Here is a 19903-nt window from a genome sequence, read left to right as displayed (position 1 = left end):
CGCGGGCTTAGGTCACGAGATCGTCGAGGTCACGTGTTTTTATGAAGTTGAACGCTGACCAGGTTATATTTCCCATTGGATCGCGGGCTCGTTTTACTTTTCTATTTTCAACTAGCTAATGGCAAGATTTTGGCAGCGGAATTTCTGCGATTGCATAGGTGTTGACGATTTATTTTGGCTATGGACAGTATTTTTAATGATGGTATTTTCAAAAACTATTAAGAACAGGTAGAAACTGTATTTGTGGAGCTCCGCTTTTAGTCTTGGCTAAATCTATATATTATTGATGTATTGACTAATTTGGAAAGAGAAATCTGACTAAAAACGAATTCTGTACTCGAATATACCGATCTGGCCAGCCAGTTCTGACAAATGGATATAGCGTCCTTAGTGAGTTCATGTGAAAGGGATGAGATGGATTTCGCTCATTCCTTTCGATTCATGCACCTGCACGTACCTTGTTCAGCATATTTCTTCTCCAATTCCTTCAGCTTTGCAAACGCACACGTAACGCAACAGAAAACCTTGCAAATTCTCCTGACTTAAACTCTATATTTTTTTAATGTTAGTTCTGAGGACTTGGTGACACATCAAGACAATATTAACTTTGTTTTTCTCCTCACCTGTCTGCTTGACAATGTATTGATATTATCAGGAGAAATAAGATGTTGATCATTTGCTGTGAAATATGAGATACACTCATAGAATAAAGCCAGGATCCGAGCCCGGATTCGAGCCAGGATTATAGCCAGGATCCGAGCTAGGATCCTAACCCTAACCCTAACCCCTAATACTATTATAAAAGCTATCCGCAAGCAACCCAAGCTAAAGTAGGCTAACAAGAGTGCTCTTTAGACTAACCGGAGTGCTAGCTAGGCTAACCGAACTCTATTTAGGCTAACTGGAGCGCTAGTTAGGCTAACCTCTCTCGGATCCTGGCTCGAATCCTGGCTCGAAATTTAGGTTTCCTCGTGAAATATTCGCACGCGACAAGAGAAAGGAAACACCAATCATAATCGTAACCATCATTTTTTTTGTTTCTAAAGCATATAAAACGAACTCCTGACTAACATGGTATACCGACCTTTTACTCATGTTTTAGTCCAACTTTCGACCTAAAGCAGACCTAAAACAACTTATTTGAAAATGAACATGTCGAAATTAAATGTTCAGGCTGTCACAGAAACATGACGCGTAGAAACGGCCAATAAGCACAAAGGATGTTCACGTTTAAATGAAGCAAATACTGCTGTTATCACAAATGGTTTGCCTGCAGATAGTTCTATTCTATGATAATGTATATCTAGTTTTGCGTGTTTAATTTAAACTAATTGTAGCCTTTTGCGCACGTTAAAATAACTGTGGGACTTTCGAATATCTATCAACTACATTAAAATGTGTGCATTAATTAATGTAAATAGTCGACGAAACGGTTTCCCTGTTAAACTACAAATCCAGCTTATCCAAAAGTAAGTTTTTGGTCATAAGTTTGGTTTTCTGGCGAAGTTAAACTTCCGTGACAAATAATGATACTGAAAAAAGACGGCAAAATCGCGTTAAGGCGACCGGGGAATTCTAACCTGTCAAATTCTAGTAGCAGGTGTTTTCTTTAGCCTGTAGTTAATTTTTCTTGCAGTGAATTCCAGTTTTTTTTCCTTTGAAGAAGGACTCACTCCTGGATGACTCAGTGTAACAATTCATTACTTATTTTTTCAGTCTAAATTTCTGTCTTTATCTGTACAAATTTACTTCAAAACTGATCAGCTTCATGTGGACAGGTCCAAATCAACTGTTCAGGTTCTCATCATAGAAGCTTTTAAGCAGAAGAGAAGTTTACTAATCATGTAATGCTTTTAGAACTAATAGTTAACCTTTCTTTAATGATTTTTTTTTAAAACAGTAGCGCATTAATTAACTGCGGCGAAGTTTGCGGAACATTTAACCATTTGAGCTTCATTAGAACTCATGTTCAAAACAGCCATCCGTTCTCTCCTAAGTTTGTTTGCAATACGTTTTTTTATATTAATAAATCAATTAAAGGGTCATTTAAGTTCTTCAAAATCTAGCTCGGTTTTAAATGTATTTTACGTATTTAAGGAAAGAGAACTTCTAATTCCAATTTCGAAAATCGAAGCCTGACTTTCCCGTTCTGCAATTCCAATAAATATTCAGCACCTTTTTTAAATTTTCACTTTTGTGACCAACGATGAATTAGTCGCTAGATTTTTACAATTTAACAAACTTCATAAACATACCTTATTTTTTTGATTGTTTTAATCCTGTTGTTTTTGTTTCCCAGGCAAAACTGATGCAAAAAAAAACACGAAAAACTGAATTATTCATTTTAATGATTATGCAAAACGATTTATGGACTGACGTTTATTTCTACATGAAAACAGATGGTAAATTGGTGCACGCATTTATCGGTTCAAGACAAGAAGAAGCAACAAAGCGTTTAGACCAATTTTACACCCATAAAGGTCAAACTATCTTGTACGCAGCTACAATTACACTGTCCTAACATCGCTGAGTGCTCTTTCCTAAAGTCACGGCTATATAATGGATAAAGCCGAACAACTCTACTCATCGTTCATCGTTAATTGCGTGTTCAACGCCTTCTCATCCTACACCGCCATCATGTTGAACATTGTAACAATTCACGCGATGAGAAAAACATCGTCGTTGCCAAAGCCTTTAAAAACATTACTCCTGAGTCTTGCTGTTTCTGATCTTGGTGTTGGTTTACTGGTTCAACCTTTGTACATCGCATGGATGGTCAGTCCCACTTTTTCCACGCGCACGGCGCTTAACATAATCGCTACGGTATTTGTTTATGCTTCGTTCTTGAGTGTTGTGGCCATTAGTGTAGACAGATTCTTGGCTATTCATCTTCACCTCAGATATCAGGAACTTGTGACTCACAAGCGTGTTGCTGCTGTAGTGATCTCAATATGGATGTTAAGTGCATTTCTTTCATCGATTTGGCTTTGGATCCGAGTAGTCGATACCGTCAGACTTGTCGACATCAGCATTCAAGTTCTTTGTTTCATTTGTACAACGATTGTTTACTGCAGAATATATTTTACTGTACGACGCCACACAAACCAAATGCGAGCCCTGCAGGTACAACAAGTAGAACAAGTAGAACAATTGGCAAATGCTATGAGGCAAAGAAAATCTGCCGTCAGTACATTCTACCTATATCTTGTGTTTTTAATTTGTTATTTGCCAAATTATTGCATTTTAGTTGCCAGTATCTTCCCTGCACCAAAGCCCGCTTTAAATGAAATGTCCATGTGGCTTTACTCCATGACTCTGGTGCTTGTTAATTCCTCTCTGAATCCTGTTATTTACTGTTGGAAGATGAGACACATTCGACACGCTCTCATGGACATACTGGGAAATATGTTTCCGAGCCAAAACTAATCAAACCAGCAATTACTAGATAGCGATCCAGCAAACTTATCTGCTTGAAAAGCACTTTTATGAATGTTATTTCGACTCCCAGTTAATCTGAGTTACTTGAATTTTTGAAGTGTCTCACGATGGAATCGCTTTGAGGTGTTGATCGCGATTGCAGTTGATTGCGATCAAATAAATGACAAAATAACTACCAGTGTATCAAAGCGTACCAGTCCAGTTCAACTAGGGTATTTGTAATCAAAAAAGTAATAAGTATATAAAGTTTCAAACAACCATTAAAGGCTTTTTTAAATTACAGTTTACCAAAAGGTTGCGAATTCTCCTGACTTATTCTGGAACAGTTTTTTAATGTCAGTTCTGAGAATCTGGTGATACATCAAGACAATGTTAACTTTGTTTTTCTCCTCACCTGTCTGCTTGACAATGTATTGATATTATCAGGAGAAATAACATGTTGATCACTTGCTGTGAAATATTTGCACGTGGCAAGAGAAAGAAAACACCAGAAGTAATCACATCGTGTTTTTCTTTTCTACAGTATAAAGGTACTCCTGACTGACTCACTGTACCAACTTTATTACGTCCAACCTTCGTTTTTAATCAGTAGAACTCTACTCAAAGACTGTCACAGAAACATGACGCGTGGAAACGGCAAATAACCACAAAGAATGATCACGTTTAGAGGACACATTTACTGTTGTTCAGTTACCACAAATCATTTTTCGCTTCTGAAATATATATATACCTTTCCCTGGCCAATTTCTGCACTGACGTTAAACTACTCATATATTTTAGTTCAACTTTTTTCTTTATCCATGGAACTGTCTTCAAAGTTTCGAATGTCCAGGTCCAAGACAAGTGTTCAGGCTGTCACTGAAACATGCATGACGCGGAGAAGCAAATAAGCAAACAGCACTGATCTAAATGACACATGAACTGCTGTTAAAGCCGTGAAAAAATAGTTTGCCTCACAACAGTAGTTTAGAATAATGTGTAAGCTAAATTTGCGTGTTAACTTGAAATAACTGTACTCTCAAGGCTGCCTGGACTAAAATAACTGCGGAAGACTTAGCCATCTGAGCCTTGTACAAAATGGTTTTTCATTGCAAATTCATATATCCAAAGGAGTTTTTTTTAATAAAATTAATCCAAACTCGAAGCTTAAGGTTTTTGTCGTAATTTAGGTTTTCTGGCGAAAGTGAACTTCTTTACAAATAATAATACGAAAATAAAAATGAGAAAGAAATGCATGTGCAGCCGGAATTCTAATTTGTCAAATGTTCTATACAGGGGCAGATGTTTTCTTTAGCGTGCAGTAAGCGAATCCTGTATTTCCTTCTAAAGAATAAACTCACTTCTGTTTAACTTAGTGTAACAACTCATTGCTTATTTTTGCTCAGTTTAAATTTATGTCTTCATCCCTAGAACTCTATTCAAAGCAATTAATTTTCAAATGGACAGGCCAAAGGAAATAAGGCTGTCACGGAAACATCATGTTCTACTTTTAGAACAAGTAGTTTGTCTTGCAGTTAAGCATATGAGCGCAGCAAACGTCAAGAATCTAGCGTGGCAACCAATTTTCTGTGCTAAATTGAAATAACTGCGGCGAAGTTAATTTGCGGAACATTTTACCACTCGGCAACTGAGCTTTATTATAATGCATGTTCACTAATCTCTCGTATTAAAAACTTTGAACATTGTTTCGTTTAAATAAGTAATTCTAAGTCCAACAAAATTGAACTCGGTAATATTTTCCGTTTTGTGTTTCCCTATACATTTCTTTGTTATCAGAATTTGTTTGTACATCAAGGCAATATTAACTTTGTTTTTCTTCTCACCTGTCTGCTTGACAATGTATTGATATTATCAGGAGAAATAAGATGTTGATCATTTGCTTTGAAATATTCGCACGCGACAAGAGAAAGGAAACACCAAAAGTAGTCAAAACATGCTTTTCTTTTCTACAGTATAAACGTACTCCTGACTGACTCACTGTACCAACTTTATTACTCATATTCTAGTCCAACCTTCGTTTTTAATCAGTAGAACTCTACTCAAAGACTGTCACAGAAACATGACGCATGGAAACGGCAAATAACCACAAAGAATGATCACGTTTAGAGGACACATTTACTGTTGTTCAGTTACCACAAATCATTTGTCTGCAGCAATAGTTTTCTTTTAAAATTATGATAAAGTTTTATTCTTTTTTGATAACGTGTAACTGTAGTTTTACGTGTTATTTAAAAACTGCAGCCTTTTATGCGGACTAAAATAGGAAGCTGCTGAACATGTGACCATCTGTTGGCTACAATATAATGCGTGCATTAATATAAACGGTCAACAAAACGGTTTTCCAGTAAATGAGATTTTTTTATATAAATCAATCCAACGTATTCAAAAAGAAATAGCGAGGTTTTGATCGTAATTTCAGTTTCCTGGCGGAAACGAACTTTCCTGAAAAATAATAATACGGAAAAAGGACGGCGAAAACCGTTTGAAGGCGGCCAGAATTCTAACCTGTCAAATTCTATTAGCAGGTGTTTTCTTTAGCGTGCAGTTGATATTATTTCTGCAGTGAATTCCAGTTTATCTCTTTTAAAGAATAAACGTGTTCCTTCTTAGTGTATTTTATTTTTCAGTCCAACAATAATTCTGTCTTTATCCGTAGAACTCTATTCAACGCAATTAATTTTTAAATCGACAGTCCAAGACAATTTAGGCTATCACAAATTATTATGCGGCAGAACTTTAATCATCGCTTTTAGAACAAGCAGTTTGACTTGCAATTATAGTTTTGTTTTTATTATGATAAAGTTTAACTGATGAGCGCAGTAGACTTCAAGAATGGAGTGGTTTAATTAAACTAGAATAACTGCGGCGAAATAATTTGCAGAAAATTTGTCCATCTGAGCCTCATTAGAATGCGTGTTCAAAATAACCATCCGTTTTCTCGTAAAAGTCTACTGCCAATGAGTTGTTTAATAAATGTTCTTCAAAATCAAACTCGTTCATAATGTAATTTTCGTTTTGTGAGCAAAGCGAACTTCCATTCCAATTCCGAATATCGAAACGAGACTTTCGTTGTTATTCAAATTCTAATTTTTATTCAGCAACTTTTTCTAACTTTCACTTTAATGACAGACGATAAATTAGACGCTCGGTTTTTTCCTTAAACGTCAAACATATACCTTTTTAAAATTATTTACTAGTTGTCTTTGTTCTCTGGGCAATAGTGATACGAAAAACGAAATGATAAATTTAAATGAGTATACAAATATGAAAACAGACGGTCGTTTAGTACCCGCATTCATTAGTCCTAGACAGGAAGTAGTAAAACAGCATTTAAACAAGCTTTACTTCTTTTAAGATCAAACAGTCTCGTGCGCACCTCAGCCTACGGTAAATTTTTACCAAAATATCACTCGCTGTTCAAGTCTAACTATAGTTCCTGTTATAAAATGGATGAAGCCGACCCGCTGTATTCATCGTACATCATTAATTGCGTGTTCAACGCCTTCTCATCCTACACCGCCATCATGTTAAACATTTTAACAATCCACGCGATGAGGAAAACTTCGTCGTTGCCAAAGACTTTGAAAACATTGCTCCTGAGTCTTGCTGTTTCTGATCTTGGTGTTGGTTTACTGGTTCAACCTTTGTACATTACACTGATAGTTAATCCTACTGATCAATCCACACGAACCGCGTTCAACATCTTCGCATTGTTATTTGTTAACGCTTCGTTCTTGAGTGTTGTGGCCATAAGTGTAGACAGATTCTTGACTATTCATCTTCATCTCAGATACCAGGAACTTGTGACTCACAAGCGTGTTGTTGCTGTGGTGAACTCTATCTGGGTTTTAAGTGTATTTTTTTCATTAATTTTTTGGTGGACTTCAAAAGAAGTTGCAAACGTGATTATCATTGGTATTTCAGGTCTTTGTTACATTTCTACAACACTTGTTTATTGCAGAATTTATTATGCTGTACGACGCCATGCAAACCAAATTCAAGCCCTGCAAGTACAAGTAGCACAAAATGGCGAAATTAAATGGCAAATGTCACAGCGCAAATAAAGTCTGCCGTCAGTACATTCTACGTATATCTTGTGTTTTTGGTTTGTTGTTTGCCAGAGTATTGCGCTGGAGCTGACATTTTGATCTCTGGACCAAGTATTACTTTACTAGATATGTCACTATACTTAAATACCCTGGTGTTCCTTAATTCCTCTCTGAATCCTGTTATTTACTGCTGGAAGATGAGACACATTCGACACGCTATCATGGACATACTACGAAATATACTTCCAAGCTAAAACCCTGAACAAAGCTGCAGTTACTAGGCAGTGATCAGACGAACTAATACCTCTTTAAGAGTACTTTTGTGAAGGATATTACCACTAACATTTGATATCGGTCGGGACAATAATCTTTAATTTTAAGTTTTTGAAGCGGTATAACTTGTACGTATATCAGGTTTTTATTGTCAAGAACGTCTACCTACTTACTTACTTTGGTTTTACTTATTTTTTTTTTTTTGAGTATTTGTTATAAAGTAAATAATAAAAAGTTGCAAGAAGAAAGTGTCCTTTTAAATTGTTTTCTCCCCATGTTTAATGTAGTGGCTGGGAGTAGCCACATCCAACTAAGCCTGACGAGCAGGTATTATATTACTACTCGGACAGCCGGTTCGGCCGACTACGACATTTCTAGAATTAAATTCAGTCATTCGCCTCTTGATTTCTTTCCGTTCCTTTTTGTATATTGTATATTTTGTATATTGGCGCAGTTCTTGAAAAAAAGTGAGGGGTGATATAATCATATACAGGTACATTCGGGCTCGCACACCAATTTCTGCCGCCGGAGAAAGTTTGAGAAGAGAAAGGATAAAATCCACCGAGCAAAGTGAGTTCTCGTGAAAACTTTTAGAAGTACCACCGTTTTGAAAGCCCACACGAAACACAGCGCCAGGAAAGCCGTATTCGACTCCTTAACCCTTTGACTCCTGGAGATTTTCCAAAAAAACGCATTTTTTAGGTGTTTTTGACCTTTTAAGTGGCAGTTTCTCTTAAAGCGGTCTATCGCATTTCGGGTCGGAAAATAGTTTTCCCTCAAACTTTGCCCAGTGAACTATCTTAGGTTGTAAGTAAATGCAACGACTTTAGTTTTTTGAAATACGTTAAAATATATTTTTTAGAGCTCTCAACAGTGAAGGCTGCAAAAGGCCTAATTTTGAGCTTGGCCAGAACGAGAAATTTCATAAGTTGACGGTCTATTATAAGGTCTATTATAAGCTAAAATAGCTCCAAATCACTGAAATCGGCCCTCAAAACCCAAAATGCATGCTTATTTCTCACCAGAATCACGTTTAACAACTTTTTAGCTCGTGCATGCGCACAAATCAAAGTTTGGACAGTTTTTGGACGATAAACCATCCTACCACTTAAGGCTTTCCGTTTTTGAGTCTAATGCTTGCGTGCGCTTTGCGCATGCGCATTAGACTCTTTGTTGTTATATGAAAAAAGCTGTTAGCAATCCCAAGGGAATGGTTCGGGATCGATAATCGTTCGCTGTAATGTAGAAGCACTTGTGTTTTCGTCTTGCTTAAAAAGCAAGACGTCTTTGAGAAAAAATATTTCGACGGCGACTCGCGTTTATTTACACAATGCGACCAAATATTTATTTTGTTTTAAAAAATAGAAAACTTTACCTCGTATTTTGTATTTAAGTCATTCGAATTTTGACCAATTTTTTCTTTACAGTGCAAACAAAAACCTTCAAAAATAATAATGTATGGTAGCTCGATAATAATTGCCTAGTTTCCAGCGTTCAAAAGGTCATCATTATATTGACGTGAGCATTTACACCCGTTTTTAGGAAAATCTGTCACTAAGTGCTTACAGTACAATGGAGTAACAGTCACTATTTCAAGTGCTTTTATTGCAAAATCTGTTTCAAGAGTCATCATCAAAATGGTGAAAAATCTGAAGGAAAACGATGTGAAGTTCTTCAACCCTTGTTGTAATGAACATGCTTTTTGTAAATCGTCACGCAATCTTGTCCAAATGTTTAATCGTTTCTGCTTTTACGGACAATACGGAAGAAGTAACATCAACTCCTGTTCATACTTTAAATTTTGTGAAGCATATAACATTTATGACTGTTTCGTTTTCATCCATAATCATCCACGATGCCCCTAGCTTGCTATAAGCATTTTAAATTAAACTCCCGAACACAAACCTCTAACCAATTTTAACCGGCTTACGAAAACCGCGCAATCTGTATCACTATGCCATACGGCATTAGACTCATGTCACCCTTGGTGACCTATTTTTTGTTATTGTTTTTTTCGCTTTTCCTTTTCTTCTTCTTCCTTTCTTTTTGCTGCAGTGCTTGGCCTTCTAGCAGGCTTCTTTTTAGTAGAAGAATTTCCGCGAAAGCGTAAAGGAGGCAAGAACTACTTACCATGGACAAGCAAAGGGTGGAAAGAGGCAATTTTCCTCTGAGTTTTTCGCTAAAATTTTGAAGCGTTTTGGTGCATATTTCAAGTTCCATTAATCTAATCGCGCTGGTTTAGGTATCGTTGGAAAGGTCTTCTTCTGCTTCACAATTCGGGCATAGATGTCGCCTTTCTAGGTGAAAGGTGATGACGTCACAAGCGGGACAAATACCCCGATCCTTTGCGGCCGGTTTAGGCCGGTGCAGGAGTCAAAGGGTTAACTTTGTTTTTCTCCTCACCTTTCTCCTTTGTATTAATATTATCAGGAGAAATAAAATGTTGATCACTTGCTGTGAAATATTCGCACGCGACAAGAGAAAGCAAACACCAATCGTATTCATATCGTTTTTTAAGCATAAACGTACTCGATGTGCCTATCTAACTCACTGTACCAACTTTATTATTCATATTTTTTCTAATCCCACCCTCTGTCTCCATCCGTGGAACTCTATTTAAAGCAGAGAAGACAACTGTTCAGGCTGTCACAGAAACATGACGCGGAAGAGAAAATAGGCACAAAACAAATTTACTTTCAAATGACGCGTCTACTGCTGTTAACCAGAAAATGCTTGCTCTGCAGCAAGTTTTACTCTATAATTTTGGCTATAATTAAGATAATGTATAAAGTAATTTCGCTTGCTAAGTTGAATCTGTATCCTATTACGTAGTCTAAAATAACTGCGTAACATTTGAAAAAAATCGAAGGAAATACATGAGCGACCGGAATCGGTTCTTATTTGTCAAATTCTCTTAGCAGGTGTTTCTTTGTGCGTTGCTAATAAATTTTTATTTCTGCAGCAAAGACCTGTTTTTCTCTTTTAAAGTATAAACTGCGCAGACTAACGCGGACTTTAACAACTCATTACTTATTGTTTAGTCCAGCCTTTCAAAGCAACCAATTTTCAGATAGACAGGTCCAAGACAACTGTTCAAGCTGTCACAGAATCATGCTGATGCGTTAAGGCTTAATTCAGCAACAATGAACTTCACACATTATGTACTGCTTTAATAGCAAACCAGGTTTTTAGTGAAACTGAAATAACTGCAGCGAAAGTAAATTGCGGAACATTTGACCATCTGAGTTTCATTAGTATGCATGTTCAATATATATGGCACCGTTATCTTGTCAAACGTTATTTCCAGTGCGTTGTTTTTCACCTTAAATTAATCAATTAATTAAAGTTTACAAAATTAAATTCGGTTTAAAATGCTATTTTCAGCGTTCTCTGCTGGGAAAGCGATCTTTCCATTCCGATTCTGAAAATCTAAACCAAACTGGCCTTGTTATGTAAACGAAATTGAAATTCAGCACCATTCTTTCTACCTTTTATTTTTGGTAACGGGAATGTTTTGCTCTCAAACTTTATCCGCTTGAACGTCAGAATAATACCTTATCATTTCCTCTTTTACAGCTGATTTTCGTTTTCTGATGAGAATGATGAAAAGAAAAAAAGATGGCCTGTCAGTTGAACTGTTATTTATTTGAGCTTGAAAGCAGATGGTCGCTTGGTACATGCTGTACTGTCATCACTCCTGGAAAGGAGGTAATAACAAGTTTAACATCCTGCATAAATGAGAAACTATCTCGCGCGCATATAGAAGTCCTGCCTACGATACAAGTTCACAAAACAACGCTCTTTATTTTTTCTTAAAGTTCCGGCTATATAATGAATGAAGACGACCCGCTCTACTCATCCTTCATCGCTAACTGTGTGTTCAACGCCTTCTCATCCTACACCGCCATTATGTTGAACATTGTCACAATCCACGCGATTAGGAAAACTTCGTCGCTGCCAAATCCTTTAAAAACATTGCTCCTGAGTCTTGCTGTTTCTGATCTTGGTGTTGGTTTACTGGTTCAACCTTTGTACATCGCACTGATGGTCAAACGGCTGCAGCAAAATGCTGACGATAATAACTTTTATTTCACTGAGCACACCGCGTTTAACATCATTGTGTGCATATTTAGTAATGCTTCGTTCTTGAGTGTTGTGGCCATAAGTGTAGACAGATTCTTGGCTATTCATCTTCATCTCAGATATCAGGAACTTGTGACTCACAAGCGTGTTGTTGCTGTGGTGATATCAGTTTCGATTTTAAGCGCCTTTCTTTCGTTAATCGGACTATGGTCCACATTCAAAATTGCTAACATCTTCATCGTTATTATTTATGGTCTTTGTTTCATTTGTACAACAATTTTTTATTGCAGAATTTATTTCACTGTACGACGCCACACAAACCATATGCAAGCCCTGCAAGTACAACAAGCAGTACAGAATGGTGAAATGGCAAATGTTGCGAGGCAGAGAAAATCTGCCGTCAGTACATTCTACGTATATCTTGTGTTTTTGATTTGTTATTTGCCAAACTATTGCACTTTACTTACCAGTATGTTCTCTGCACCAAGCACTTCTTTAGATGGTTTATTTCTTTACTCGTGGACTCTGGTGCTTGTTAATTCCTCTCTGAATCCTGTTATTTACTGCTGGAAGATGAGACACGTTCGACACGCTATCATCGACTTGCTGCGGAATATATTTCCAAGTCAAACCTAAACCGAGCTGCAGTAGCTAGACAGTGATTCAGCAAACTAATACTGCTTTATGAGTACTTTTATGAAATCCAGTTTTTTAAAGTTTTCGAGGCAACACAATCAACGTCTATCAGATACACCTTCTTCTGCCTGTGAATGATTATTAATTTGTTTAATATCAGAACAAATGAAACACAGTTTCTTCTGGTATATTTGGAGCAAAGCAAAAAAAAAAAATGAACGTTACAAAAAAAAACCATTTTGAAATGTTTTCTCTCCGTGTAAGAGGTAATGGGAAAGGTTTAGCCACATGCAACTAAACCTGACAGGCAGGTAGTGTATTTCCACTCAGACAGCAGGTTGCTGAGTGCATCATGGTTCATGATGGAATCAATTCGCGTCTCTGTTTCATTTCGTTCCTTTTCTATTCTACTTTTATTTTAGAGACACATTTATTTGCGCATTTGTGAAAAAAAATAGCGATGGCTGATGAATATAGAACAGTCGGGCTTACACATGATGTTCTGCCTCGAAGGGAGTGTAAGGAGGGAAAGTCCACTGAGAGGAAAAATGTTAAGCGACAACGGTCAGACGAATCCCACTCTTTCGACTTCGTTCTTGCGCCTGCATTGACCTTGCTCAGCAGATTTTTCCTCTGACCTCCTTTGTACAAAAAGCGCACACCAGGAGCGCACAACGCGAAGAAAGCTTCAGGTTTCTCGTAACTTATTGCTGTACCTTTCTTTTCCAAGACAATATTAACTTTGTTTTTCTCCTCACCTGTCTGCTTGACAATGTATTGATATTATCAGGAGAAATAAGATGTTGATCACTTGCTGTGAAATATTCGCACGCGCAACAAGAGAAAGGAAACACCAACCGTAATCACATCCCTTTCGGGTTTTTCGTTTCTAAAGTATACATAAACGAAAACTATCGACTAACTTACTCTACCAACTTTTTACTCGTATTTAAGTCGAAACTTTGGGGTTAATCTGTAGAACTCTACTAACACTTCTACTAAAGCAACGAATTTTAAAAATGTACATGTCAAAGACAGCTGTTTGGGCGGTCACAAAAAAGTGACGCAAAGAAGCGTAATGAAGTAATGATCCAGTGTATTAGCTACTTTTTGTGCCAAATTGACATAACTGCGGTCTAGTTAATTTGAGGAATATTTGACCATCTGAGCTTCATTAGAATGCATGTTCTGAAAAGCAGTCCGTTTTCTTGTTATCGTTATTTCCAGTTTGTTTTTCGTAAAGTGTAATCATGCGGATGAATAGTTCTAAAAAGAACAGTTGTTAGTGACTGACGTTTCGACAAACGTGAGCGGAAGTCATCTTTAAAGTCCATTAACTGGCAATGTGTTGTTTTTCCTATTAGTAAATCAATTAAAGCTCTGCAAAATTGAACTCGGTTTTAAATGTTATTTAAGTTTTATGCATGGGAAAAGCAAACTTACAATTTCAATTCCGAAAATCAAAACCAGACTTTCGTTGTTATGCAAATTCCAAGTTTTTCAGTTTTTGTAACCTTTACTTTTTAATTATTTTTATACTTGTTGTTTTTGCTTTCCGGGTAAAAGTGACACGAAAAAACAAAACCGAATTACTAATTTAAACCAATCGCCTGTTTTTGCACTGACATTTATTTTGAAGCCGACCCGCTGTACTCATCGTACATCGCTAATTGTGTGTTCAACGCCTTCTCATCCTACACATCATGTTGAACATTGTAACAATCCACGCGATAAGGAAAACGCCGTCGTTGCCAATAACTTTAAAAACATTGCTCCTGAGTCTTGCTGTTTCGGATCTTGGTGTTGGTTTATTAGTGCAGCCTTCCTACATAGCATTAATGGTTTATCGTACTTATTCCACAAAAACTGCATTTAAGATCACCACATTTGTAGTCCGTAACGCCTCGTTCTTGAGTGTTGTGGCCATAAGTGTAGACAGATTCTTGGCTATTCATCTTCATCTCAGATATCAGGAACTTGTGACTCACAAGCGTGTTGTTGCTGTGGTGATCTCAATTTGGGTTTTAAGTTTAATTCCTTTATTAATATTCTTGCGGACTTCAGCAGAAACAACCATCGTGGTTATCATAATTACCTCCGGACTTTGTATTATTTGTACAGCAATTGTTTATTGCAGAATTTATTTTGTTGTACGACGCCACACAAATCAAATTCAATCCCTGCAAGTACCACATGAGGCACAGAATGGTGTAATGGCAAATGTTGCGAGGCAGAGAAAATCCGCCGTTAGTACATTCTACATATATCTTGTGTTTTTGGTTTGTTACTTGCCAGAGTATTGCGCTGGAATTGCCTATATGATCTCTGGTTCAAGCATCGCTATAAAAGGTCTGTTTAGTTATTTTAGGACCCTTATGTTTCTTAATTCCTCTCTGAATCCTGTTATTTACTGTTGGAAGATGAGACAAATTCGACACGCTATCATGGACATACTGCGAAATACATTTCTAAGACAAACCTGAACAATCTGCGGTATCTAGACAGTGATCCAGTAAACTTATGCTCCTTAATGAGTATTTTTATTTTGCCACTAACAGTTCATCGATCTCGGTCGAGACACAAAATTTCTTGCTATTATAATTTACATATAACAGAAAGGCTTTGACTTTTGTTTATTGCGGGCCCAAGAGAGGCTAGGCCCGCAACCCTTATCTTGAAAGTGACCAGCGAATTGCGTATCACGCGTGCGCGCCACGTTTATAACAGCGCCATTCAAAACCGGAAGTTGAAAATCCCTTCTTCCACCAAGAACGATCAGAATGCGAAAAATGTGTCAATCACAGCAGTATCATAGCCAGGGAATGCTCTTGAAAATATTTCAGGCATTTATAACTGCGCCTTTTTGAGATGTCGCCAATTTAGTGTTTGCTTAAAAATGAAATCTTGGATCCTGCTTCTGGTACAATCACAAAAGCGTGGAAACTCGCTCGAGTGCCTTCTCTCCTTCCATGACCCCTCACAAGACAACTTTTCAGTCTATCAAGGCCCGTGCTTCCTAACCTGTGATTACCCCTAGTATAATAATGTAAAAAGACGGTAATATTGTTAATGAGGTAAAAATAACTATCGGCTTAGTTTGTTATACTAAGTAGACCCTCCAACCAAAATTTAAATCTTGCTTTTTGTAACGCAATACCAACCTGCAGTACCAAACACAGTACGAACTTGAAGCAAATTACCATGAAAAATTGGCATTTTATAGAACAACAACCATTGCACAAGAAAATACTATACAAAAGGGGTAGGTCTTTCAAAGATATACTCGTGAGATCGAAATTATGAAAATGGCTAATACACGTGCGTGAGAGTCGTGAATGCCTGTCTTTTGATTTTTTTATCACTGACATGCTGAAGTAAAGAAAATTCAGGTTATGACGCAATAATTTTCGCTGTAAGAAAAGGAAAGTTAATAGATAACTGAAATTACTAGTTAGCTGACAATTGGCCAAAAAATAGCAGTTAAATGACAATTGGCCTAAAAATTAGTAGTTAACTGACAATTGGGAACCCCCATTAGCACCCTCTAGGCACAGTGGCCATTCAGGTCAGCGCTTCTCTTTGTACAAGGTTTCCGTAGCATTAAGTGACCAGGGGTATTCCTGCTGCTCCTCCCCGTATTTACTCCAGTTTGACTCAATTCAAGTAGTTAATACACTGGCTTCTTGATGTCGACTGGTTATCTCTTTCACTTTATCATAATTAAAATAAAACTACAACTGTAAGGGAAACTATTTAAACTAAACGAAACTGATAAAGTTCACTGTTGCTTAAGTAAGGATACAATCATGTTTCTACGACATTCTGAACAGTTGTCTTGGATCTGTCCATCTGGGAATTTGTTGCTTTCAATAGTGACCTAGCTACGGATCAAGAATAAAGGTAGGACTAAAAACTAATTAGGAAGATTTTACCGTTTGCGTTGGTTAGTAGTATATGTTTATACTTTAAAGTGCCTATGAAATGAAAATCAAGTTGAACTCATATGAAAGGCCTTTCAAAATGAAGAAAGATGGTGTTTTCATTTTTCTGATATCTTTTCTCGTTCCAGAGATATTTACGATTTTGTATTATGCAAATTAGATAGCTGATGACGTCATAAGTTTGACAGAAATTGGTGTAAAAACACAAAATCAGTAATATCTCTGTAAATACTAAAGCAAAGTAAATGAAACTTGGCACCAGTATTGTACCCTAAGAATCACACCACATGGTACATATAATTATGTTGCTATGGCAACACTTTTGGTCCCAGTCTTTTTCTTCTTTGAATCAAATATCACGATTTATGGCTTTACAGTGAGAAGTAAATGGTGTCATTCCAAACATACGTAATGTGCTCATTGCGGTAGGCACCCAAATGACCCTAAAGATGGGGGATAAGGTTTGGAATGGATCAAAACCCGGGATTGCTATATCCACATGAAATAGATCTGGAACCGAGATTGTTGCCATAGCAACATCAAAATATGCAACATGTGGTGTATTTCTTGGGGTACAATACTGGTGCCAAGTTTCAATTATTTTGCTTAAGTATTTACAGAGATATTACTGATTTTGTGTTTTTACATCAATTTCTGTCAAACTTATGACGTCATCAGTTATCTAATTTGCATAATACAAAATCGTTAATATCTCTGGAACGAGAAAAGATATCAGAAAAAGGAAAACACCATCTTTCTTCATTTTGAAAGGCCTTTTATATGAGTTCAACTTGATTTTCATTTCATAGGCACTTTAAAATAGAAAAGCTAGCGTACACTGCAGAAATCATATTAATTACGCTAACGAAAACACCTGCCAATAGAATTTGACAAATTATAATTCCTTTTCCCCACGTATTTCCCTCTCATTTTTCGCATTATTATTTGTAAAAGAAGTTTACTTTCGCCAGGAAAGCGAAATTTTGACAGAAACATAGCTTCAATTTTGGGCAAGTTTGATCAAATAATAATAAAAAAATCATTTGGATGTATGCCGCGTCATGTTTCTGTGACATTCCGGCAAGCTTTCGCCGATCTACCGCATCATCAGGGATGATGCCGTAGATCGGCGAAAGCTTGGATTTTAAAACTTTTTAACACAGTAGTGTAAGGCCTCAGTTGAACTTTTAACATTTTTATTGAACATGCTACTGAATGACAACATCCAAAGATTATAAAAAGAAAGTATTTTATTTGGATATAGTTTTATCGGAAATATAAGTTTATTGGCAAACCGTTTTTCAAAACTATCATAAAAAGAAATGTACAGCAAAAAGCTCACGGAAGCATTATTCGTGTTGTGTTCCTTCTGCGCTTTCAAAAGAAGGAGCTTGGAGAAAAAATCTGCACTCACCTTCAAAAATAGCAGCGTCTATTGTTTTGTAGTTTTCATGTTAATTTGTTGTACTTGTAATTAAGTAAGTAGGTAGTTAGTTAGTTAATAATAGTTTTTAAATAGGCTGATGGAATACCGTGTTAAAATAAAGTTATCCTATCCTTTCCTCCCATCTTATATAGGTGAGTGCGGGTGTAAAAGACTGACGACCGGAGTGGGATTCTTCCGACCGTTTCAGTTCACAAGAACTCACTTTCTTCAGTGAATTTTCCTTTCTCCCAATCTTTATAAGACAGAACTTCATGTTCAAGCACGAATGTTCTGGGGTACATCACCCCTCACTATTTTTTCCAGAAATGCAAAACTAAACGTGTCGCAAAAATGAAAGAAAAAATAAAATGAAAACGGACAGAAATAAGGGACCGGTCATTATTTATCGCCGGGGTGGGGGAACGGAGGTTTTTGTGCTAAACAGGGTTAAATTTCGGCGATCCCCCTTTTAATGTTATTGCATTGAAGTGATCCCCTCTCATTACTATTGATAGATTTCGTGATCCCCCCCCCCCCCCCCCCCGATTACTTCGCATCAATATTCAGTTTTCAGACATGAAACCCTGGCAATAAATATAAAAAAACGAAATTGAAGTTTTTTACCTGCACTGCTCAACAGATTTACGAGTCTGTTTTATCACAAGTAAGTTGGGTTTAGGAACTACCTGCTTGAACAACAGCAAATGTGGTGAGCGCTAAATAATTAGATAGAGGAGCTGTCAAACTGGTACTGAACAAAGCGATTAATTTACTGAAGCATAAGAAATTTGAAGTGCCAAAAAAATTTGGAAGCGACGAGCTCGCCTATTTAAAAGAAGCAGAAAGGCGAATCACTACACTGCACGATGAACTTCAGTCAGCTTCTAACGGCAAGTTTACAATAGCGCATATCAACCTGTCAAAGTTTCATTATTCGCGAAAAAATCATCAATGTCAAGAAGAAAGGAACTAATAAGAGGAAGGTCCGAAAAGCCAAGAAGAAACGACTTGAGCAGAGGGCACGTCATCTCTTATAGAGGACACGTCATCTCTAGTTCGCGGGGCAAATTTTCGGTTCAATCGAAGAGAATGTTAGGGTAACATATAAGTATTTAGAAAATAGCACAAAGTAAATACGTGCGCTAATTGGTTAAAAATTGTGTTTCTATTTACCTACTAGAAGATGGTTTTCCATGTTCTATAAGAAAATAATGCACGCTTGAGGTCTATAAAAGCTGCTAGTGGATGCCCGAGCCGTAAGGCGAGGGCATTCAGCTGCTTTTCTAGACCTCAAAAGTGCATTATTTTCTTATAGGACATAGGAAAATCATCTTCTAGTGGGTTTAGAATATAGTATTAAAAAGAACACAGAACTTACAAGACTCGCGGCCGCTCACGGCATTTTTACAAACGCACGACACACTTGTATAATAGGAGTTGTGGAACAAACCGTGACAACTCGCTCGGCTCGCCCTGGCTCGCCTCGCTCCTTGTCACAATTTGTGTCCACAACTCCTATTATACAAGTGTGCGCGGAACGCAAGACGCCTTTCTTACCCCCCTCGCGAAACGAGTTGCAGAGGGGCACACTTGTATAATAGGAGTTGTGGAACAAACCGTGACAACTCGCTCGGCTCGCCCTGGCTCGCCTCGCTCCTTGTCACAATTTGTGTCCACAACTCCTATTATACAAGTGTGCGCGGAACGCAAGACGCCTTTCTTACCCCCCTCGCGAAACGAGTTGCAAAAAAAGACGTTGGCGGCACCTCTAACGGCCCGCAGCAACAGAGAGCGCCACCTGTGTGCTAGATTTATTTTTCAATTAAACAAATATTTTCTTTGGTATATACAACAGATGGCTGCCGCAAGATATTCGTCAGAAGTTTTGCAAGCTATGATGGAGGAAAACCTCCGTGAATTTCAAAGAAACCCCCAAAGAAATTTAACTTTTTTACTGGCCCACACCGATTTTGACGATTGGCTCCGTGTATGGAAAATGAACATACCCGAAACTGACATAAACAACAAAGATCTTTACACTTTTGCAAGAAAAAACA

The 19903-nt window shown here is 37.3% G+C and overlaps 2 protein-coding genes across 2 annotated transcripts; both read left to right on the top strand.

Annotated features, from left to right (window-relative positions):
• Window positions 1-2266: 2266 nt before the first annotated feature.
• Window positions 2267-3683, top strand: LOC144633060 (adenosine receptor A3-like). Its single transcript, XM_078491833.1, has one exon. It carries the CDS (start codon window positions 2560-2562, stop codon window positions 3424-3426), a length of 867 nt encoding a protein of 288 aa, XP_078347959.1. The 5' UTR covers window positions 2267-2559; the 3' UTR covers window positions 3427-3683.
• A 7196-nt stretch (window positions 3684-10879) lies between these two features.
• On the top strand, window positions 10880-13459 carry LOC144633584 (melanocortin receptor 5-like). Its single transcript, XM_078492429.1, has one exon. It carries the CDS (start codon window positions 11592-11594, stop codon window positions 12477-12479), a length of 888 nt encoding a protein of 295 aa, XP_078348555.1. The 5' UTR covers window positions 10880-11591; the 3' UTR covers window positions 12480-13459.
• Window positions 13460-19903: the final 6444 nt, after the last annotated feature.

The sequence above is a fragment of the Oculina patagonica genome, chromosome 12 (genome assembly GCF_052425735.1).
Source record: "Oculina patagonica isolate OP01 chromosome 12, crgOcupat, whole genome shotgun sequence".
Taxonomy (NCBI): domain Eukaryota; kingdom Metazoa; phylum Cnidaria; class Anthozoa; order Scleractinia; family Oculinidae; genus Oculina; species Oculina patagonica.
This window is presented reverse-complemented; position numbering and strand designations above follow the sequence as displayed.